The 7,573-nt window shown below is 34.6% G+C and overlaps 1 protein-coding gene across 2 annotated transcripts; it reads left to right on the forward strand.

The window, feature by feature from the left end:
- LOC105158415 (ADP-ribosylation factor-like protein 5) lies at window positions 1,413-7,527 on the forward strand. 2 transcript variants are annotated; one of them, XM_020692685.1, is made up of 4 exons: window positions 1,413-1,570; window positions 1,683-1,881; window positions 6,784-7,148; window positions 7,282-7,527. In XM_020692685.1, the coding sequence occupies exons 2-3, from the start codon at window positions 1,690-1,692 to the stop codon at window positions 7,141-7,143; spliced, it is 552 nt and encodes a 183-aa protein (XP_020548344.1). In that variant the 5' UTR covers window positions 1,413-1,570; window positions 1,683-1,689; the 3' UTR covers window positions 7,144-7,148; window positions 7,282-7,527. The 2 variants fall into 2 exon arrangements, with proteins under 2 accessions (XP_020548344.1, XP_011073472.1); XM_011075170.2 differs by having other exon boundaries at window positions 6,784-7,523.

Below are 7,573 nucleotides of genomic sequence, written 5' to 3' on the forward strand. Positions count from 1 at the left end.
GTAAATTAAAACGATATCGATAAAAACATAGTTCCAAGAGGTGTACCCTTGGAGTTCCCGGGCGTTCGATGTAGTTAGTAAAAATAAATGATAATAAAATTAACGAGGCTAATGGTTGATGAAATACGAGAGGTACATAAATCATAAATCAAGATTACCTCCTTGATTTTATTTATCTTGAACCTTCTTCGTTTGACCCGTTCACGTAAAGCTTCAATATAGAAGCCCTTTAAAGTTGCATTCCACCACACCGAAATTGGGATCCCTCAATTCTCTTTGATAGAAGAAAATTAGAGAGAAATTGAAGCCCAAGTCAAAAGGTTGAAGCAAGTGAGGAGTTTCAACTCCTTCACATGAGAAGGCCATAATGACTTAGTGGTGGATATAGTATGCACGTGCATGTATAGTAGTTATATTAGAGATAACTTGTAAGAATTTGGAATTCATTCTAAACACTACAACACTGCCAGCACACATGTTTTTTTCTCAACTCCTTGGCTTCATCACTAGCAAAGCCATGAAATTTCCCTCATCTTTTCTCCATATTTTGAGTTATTCTTATCCCAACATTAAGTTGGGAGATTTCAAATTATATACTAAATATAAATGTATATCGGGTCACGAGTTCACAAACTCGACCTAATATTCAATAGATATAATTATATAATATAAATTTATTTATTTTCATTCCCTTTAATTTTCTCTCCAAGTTCTATTTTGAAACTTAAAGAGATATATCTCATTATTTATTTTATATTTATTTATTCTTTCAATATAGGAGGAAAGATATATCCATATTTTTATTTACAAACTATTTTCCTCAAAACCTAATGTACTTTGCACAGAATACTTAAGATGTAGATACATATTCCATTATGAAGGTACACATAGAAAGCACCCCGGTGCACTTTCAAAAAGATTCCATCAATGGGTTCCTACAATGTTAGTAAAAAGGGTAAATTACATCCACCTCAGAAGGTTAAGTTAAATTACATAAATACTTGTATTTGGTAAAATTAGGGTTATATTTTTTGAGGGGTGTTAGTGTAATAATTTTTAAAGGGTATTTGCATAAGTATTATCTTTTTTAATAGAAATATAGATGTAATTACATCTATAATCTTGAGGGTGCAGGTGTAATTTTATAAAAAATGAAGGATATTTATATACTTTATCTAACCTTAAAAAGTATTAATGTAATTTACTCCATAAAAAATGTATTGTCTTTCCGACATATTTGTTAATTTTGTATATTTTGAACTTTTTGTGTACTTTGATTATGTTTTCTGGTACCCAACCAATATTTTAGGGAAATAGCAATTGTCATCTCACAAACAATATTCCAATACTTTTCAATATTTTGAGTTATCTCTCTCTTAGCCCTCCAAAAATTATATATATCGAAACACACCCACTCTCCCACCCACCTTTTACAATATTATCATTTTACTTTTGAACAAAAGATCTGTTATATCCAACCAACAAAGTAAGATCGCTAAAACCCATATTCTTTGTCGAGCATCAGTTCGTCTCCATCGTCAGGGAACGAATCTGAGTAGTTTCAGAGAAGGTGCGATTTTATGATCGATTTCATTTTCCGATTTCAAGAATTTGTTAGCTGTTTGCGTTATAATATTTCTTGGATCTTGATCGGTGGAATTTTATGGTAACGAAAATTGCAGGGAATCGATGGGGGCACTGATGTCGAAGATGTGGTTCATGTTGTTCCCGGCGAAGGAGTACAAGATCGTGGTGGTGGGCCTGGACAACGCCGGCAAAACGACTACGCTTTACAAGCTCCATTTGGGGGAGGTGGTTACGACCCATCCCACCGTTGGCAGCAACGTTGAGGAGGTTGTCTACAAGAATATTCGGTTTGAGGTAGTGTTTCCGATGCTTTTTCCTTTTCACCTTTGAAGGCACGTGTTAGCTAAATTTAATGTTTGTTGATTGAAGCGATAACGTTCAAATGCGAGATGGTATGTGATGGATTTTTCTTTTGGCAATATTATTGATAAACAATATTGTGTTTCTACGTGGATTTTAGCAATGAAAACCTAAAGAAAGCATCTTTTCTTTGATTTGGTTTTGGTGAGGGAAATGCTTGTTCAAATGTGCTCGTTTATGATATATCAATTTCATCTCTTCCTAAATTACTCAACTGCAGGAGGAAAGCAAAATTCAAAATGATAAATTTGTTTCTGTTGGATAATAGTCCCAAAATTAATTAAATTACTGCAATGGAGAGTAAGAAATCCTTTTCCATCTTGTTGTTTAAGTAAGTTGACAAAATGCAGGATTCCAGAATGAAGTGTAAGAGGAAAGAAATTGGACATAAGAATCTACAACTAAATTGGAAAATCCGTGGTGCTATCAAATATCTACCACTATCTATCTCTCTATCTACCTATATATATATAAAGAGAGAGAGAGAGAGAGAGGATACAAAATCTTCCTTAAAATAAATTAAAGAGACGAATTTCTCTAGAGAATATCTATTGAATCACCAAACATATCATGTTGCTCAACTTAGAAAACCAAAGGGAAACTATTTTAACAGGAGTTGTAGAGAACTCTCTGCCCGATTGTTCTTTTACTGTCTGTACTCCCCTCTCTTCACTTACTCGTTTAAGAATTGCATTTTGAAAGATTTCCTTTTTGATTTATGCATTTTGGTTGCTGGCTTAATACCGTTAATGTATCAATTGCCAACTGAGGAGCTCCGTCATTGATATTCTTGCCAAACTTGGGGGTTAGTGGCCCTAGGTGCAAAAAGGCCTAATTGACCATCTAAGGAATCAAGCAGCAAAAAGGTTGCGACCGCATTTATATTTCTTTGACTTACCCTTTCCTATACACATTTGGATGGCCCAACCCATCAATTCTCTCTCTCTAGTTCATGTGCGGCTCACCAATCTGGCTTTGCTGTTGTAGGCTTGAAGCTTATCCCTAAGTAAAGTAATTTGTAAGCATATCCTCACCGTTTTCATCAGTATGAACTTTATTTAGTTGCATTGACTTTTATCAAGTATGCCTCAGTTTCAGTGATCTAACATTGATGTGTTTTAATCTTGAGTGAAAATTTTTATATTCACTCAACTACATAGTACCCTACTGGTACAGTAGAGCATGTATTGTTGTGGCTTCAAATTGACTATTGTTAAACTTTCTTCAACCACAACATAACTTTGCACGGTTTAGTTACAACAACATACTTTATCTCAATTTTGGATAATTCCACATCTTTTCAAGTTTATTCCTATCTTTGATTCAGTAGGAGGAAAAAATTTATTAGTTTTTACTACTGTACATCATTTGTTTTGGCACTTTTACCCAACAAGTGACGTCAGAGCCACTTGGTGATAGTGAAAGTTGATACTTAATTAACTGCAATGGATGGCTTGTCAATGACAAACACTTCAAGGTACAAAAGTTTGACGGTAAAGGGAGCTTCACTCTTTGGTGAAGAAGGGTGCATGATCTGTTGAGGCAAAAGGGCTTAGCAATAGATTGAAGGAAAAACAGAGAAAGTCGAGATATATGAAGTATGTGTAGTGGGAACATTTGGAATTGCACTTCATTAGTGTGATCAACGCAATATTGCGACAAGATTATCAATAATTTGTGGGTGATGATTCCTAATAACTCAGTGCTGGCGTGGGTATTGCGTAATAGGTACCTTATGAAATTTGTCCACAAAGTTGCTTCTAAAGCACCATTTGTGTAGTCTTAAGATGTAAGAGAGTGAATATCAGATGGATATAAGTTGATACAAAATTGAAGAAAGAAGATAAGTCATTTTATTTCATAAGTGCCTCCTGAATTCATGTGATAGTTTAGTAACGATATCAATTTATTATGAAAATACATTGGAATTAGAACATCTAGTAGTGTTATTCTTGTCTGATGATAAGCAAAAGAATGTGAATTAAGATGTGGGATAAGAATTAGGTTGGTTTGTTCAAGATATGAAGCAGAAGGGGAGGAAATTCCAGTGGTGGACGTCCACGCAGTAGGTCAATTCCAATGGCTAGAGAAAAGGACAAAAGGTTCTATAATTATAATGAGAAAGGGTACATTAAAAGGAATTGTCCTTATAAAAAGAGAAACGAGGATGGTGAAAGTGGCAATATGACGTGGGTTAGCAGCTGCATAATTTGAAGATGGAGATACTATCACAAAATTGATATGCATGAATACTTCTATTTGAGATGTTTGGATTTTAAATTCTGAATGTGTAACACATGCATGCTTGAAAAGGGATTATTTTGATTAAATTAAAGAGGACGAGTACTTTGTCCTCAAGTGATGATTCTACTTGTAGATCGTAGGTATTAGATTGGTGATAATCAAAATGTTTGATAGAGTATTTTGTACTTTGGGTGATGTGGCATGTTCTGGAAGATGCTAAGAATCTAATTTTTTGAGTCAGTTAGATTCCGAGTATTGATGTATTCAGTTGGAGGTAGTGTTCTGAAAATCACACATGGTGGAGTGGTCCTAACAAAAGAAGTGCGCAAATTTGTACCATATGGTGACCCTAAAGGATGACTGGAAATGGAGCATGTTGGAAGACTTTTAGAGAGTAGACATGTGGGAGAAATCCTGCTCGAGAAAAGGGTTGATGGAGGTTGTCCCTCTCTTCAATCAACTAGTGATGTTATTTAGGCTGCTTTTGTGCATTGATTGATTTTAATCAGGTTGAGTTAGGACTTTACTGATTCAGCATGTGTTTGAATTAATTAAACTTCAATGGAAAATTTTGGTGTGTTGGTTTACAATATAAGGTATTTTGTGATGAAAGTAGAAATGTTGGAAAATCTACCACAGAACAATAGGTCTAAAAGGAACTCTAATACTTATTGACTTTGATGAACTGCTCCAATTGAGCGTGATCACAATGCAATCTAAAGGTGGCTAACCTTCATCAAAGTTAAGTGCTGAAAATTGTGAAATATTTGACTTTGTTGGAGACTTTTCTCATATAAATAGTGAGTTTGTGCTGCAACTTATGTGGCAAAGATGCTTCTAAAAGTGGCTATGTGCAGTATTGGATATTTTTCGAATATGAATGCGAGATGGATACATATTGGATATCTTTTTGGATTATCTAAAATTGATAGAAAAAATCCACTTTACGTATTGATATGGTTGGAGGAGTATCTGGGAAATTTTATAAATACGTTTTGGGTACGGCTGGATAGTTTATTTATTTATATTTAATTTGAAAATTATGAGGTCTTTTGATGATTATAATAATTCAGTGTCTTTAAAGTGGGAATCAGACTGTTGCCTATTGCCTGCCACGGCTGGGATATTAGAATTTACTGGTAAGACCGAAACAGAATATACCTTTATTTTTTTATTTTATTGGAATCTATCGAAAGCTGATTACTCTAGATTTTGAGCATCCACAGTCTTTCAAATCCATAAAAGATATTCATATATATTAGGAAAGCGCTACATAAGTTATTTTGAGAACCTGACCTTAATTGTAATCTATGTGTGAATAAGGCGATGCAAACAACTATAGCATTATATTATTGCATGACTCATTCAGATGGCGATTGGTTCACACAAGTTTCATTTTAAATTTACTTTTATCAAATATATGCTTGATTTTGGGTCTTCTGTTATTGCTTATGGTAGATTGAGAATTAAACTGGAATTAATTAGTAAAATGTAGTAGCAGACGTGATAACTTGCTGCGGAAAAGTTTAGTCAGAAGTACTTTAAGAGTCTATGATAGTTGCAGATTTAAGGTAAATAATGAGATAAATATATTTCCGGAATAAACTTCAGCCTAAATCTTCACATTTTCAATTGCCACATCTTGGGTTCGAGAAGTAATGCGGTGGAAGGGAATTGGAGTTGGATTTAGAGGGTCCTCTTCATACATGTTCTCTGCATCTGAATATTATACTAAGTATATATTGACATGAATTCAGGGAAGCATTAGGGAGTTGTTAATAGCTTATTTGGTCACCTTATGTATTTGTTTTAGAAAGTTGGGAATGTCTGGAGTTCTTGGGGTTGATTTTGGATGGCTTTCTGAAACTGAATGTGAATTTTGGAGAGCTTGAAGGGTGTTTTGGAGAATCCGATTGGTAATATTATTGTTTTTTATGATGGTTGAAAAGCGTTGAAAATGGATGAAAATATGTTGCTATTATTTTTCGAGAAGAAAAAGTCAATTTAGATGTCAAATCATGGTTGTTTTGATAATGGTCTAGAAGTGTTGATATAGATAGAAATGTATTTAGTATTTGTTTTGATTAAACAAAAGTTATTATAGATGTGAAATCATGTTTGATAGTGGATGGTTTATAATTTTAATTTTATAAATAATATAAGATCTGGTAGGATAGGTCTTGCCTTGATAATAGCGAAGATATTTGGTTAGTTCTAAACCAGTCAATCTGAGATGTAAATGATGATAGCTATGGTTCCTCATTAACTAAGCTATTTTCCACTCTTAAGATTTCTGGACTACTGACATTTTAGGGCAGTAGAGTGCACCTTATTATATGAGAACTAGGGGTTTTAAGACAGGAGGCTTCACCCTTTTATTTAGAACAGGGGGTGACAGAAAAATGCTTCAATTGATGAAGTCAGTATTCACCATAATTGTATGATTCCGTTCAAGGCACATATTATATTTTCTCAATTAATTCGGTTAGTTCCTTGCTTGGAAACGGTTCCTGATGTTGTTCTTAGCTTACTTCTCAATTCTACTTGAGTTTGATCTGCAATATAATTTGCATTTCGTTCCTTGTTTATCAGGTTTGGGATCTTGGTGGGCAGGACAGGCTAAGGACGTCATGGGCAACTTATTATCGTGGGACACATGCTGTGATAGTGGTAATCGACAGCACTGATAGATCTAGGATCTCGATAATGAAAGATGAACTATTTAAGCTACTTCCAAATGAGGATCTACAAACTGCAGTAGTACTCGTTTTTGCAAACAAACAGGATCTCAAGGACGCTATGACACCTGCTGAAATAACTGATGCACTATCTCTCCATAGCATCAAGAACCATGATTGGCACATCCAAGCTTGCTGTGCCCTCACTGGCGAAGGCCTTTATGATGGTTTGGGCTGGATTGCTCAGAGAGTTGCAGGAAAAGCAACAAGCTAGAAATGGTAAAAATACAAAGCAGAAATTAATCTTAACGTTTCTAGTTTGATGAATGCTGACAATATCATGTATCATCTAATCCCCCAAAATCATGCAACTGAATACACTTATCTAGTTCTAATGTTGTTTCTGATGAAGGAAGGAGTGGTCGGCAGATTACGTTGCTGAGTTTGCTGATAACTGATCACACTTCAGCATATCTATAAACGATATAGGAGTGAATGTTTCAATAGAGTAGCTGAATTTAGTGATCTTTGTTAGTGCAAGTGCTCATCCACAGAAGCACTATAACTCATGCTGTTTACTTCAGTTAATCACTTGTATTTAAGAATTCCACTTGAAAGCTTCTGTTGTTCATGGTCTGACACTGCATTGACATCTGCAGCATGGAATGGGGAAACTCATAGTATTTTGAGTCGATTCTACACAC

The sequence above is a fragment of the Sesamum indicum genome, linkage group LG3 (assembly GCF_000512975.1).
Source record: "Sesamum indicum cultivar Zhongzhi No. 13 linkage group LG3, S_indicum_v1.0, whole genome shotgun sequence".
Classification (NCBI taxonomy): domain Eukaryota; kingdom Viridiplantae; phylum Streptophyta; class Magnoliopsida; order Lamiales; family Pedaliaceae; genus Sesamum; species Sesamum indicum.

Coding starts and splice junctions, on each gene's coding strand:
- LOC105158415 (XM_020692685.1), top strand. CDS start 1,690: ATGGGGGCACTGATGTCGAAGATGTGGTTCATGTTGTTCCCGGCGAAG. Junction 1,882..6,783: donor ACAAGAATATTCGGTTTGAG/GTAGTGTTTCCG, acceptor CTTGTTTATCAG/GTTTGGGATCTTGGTGGGCA.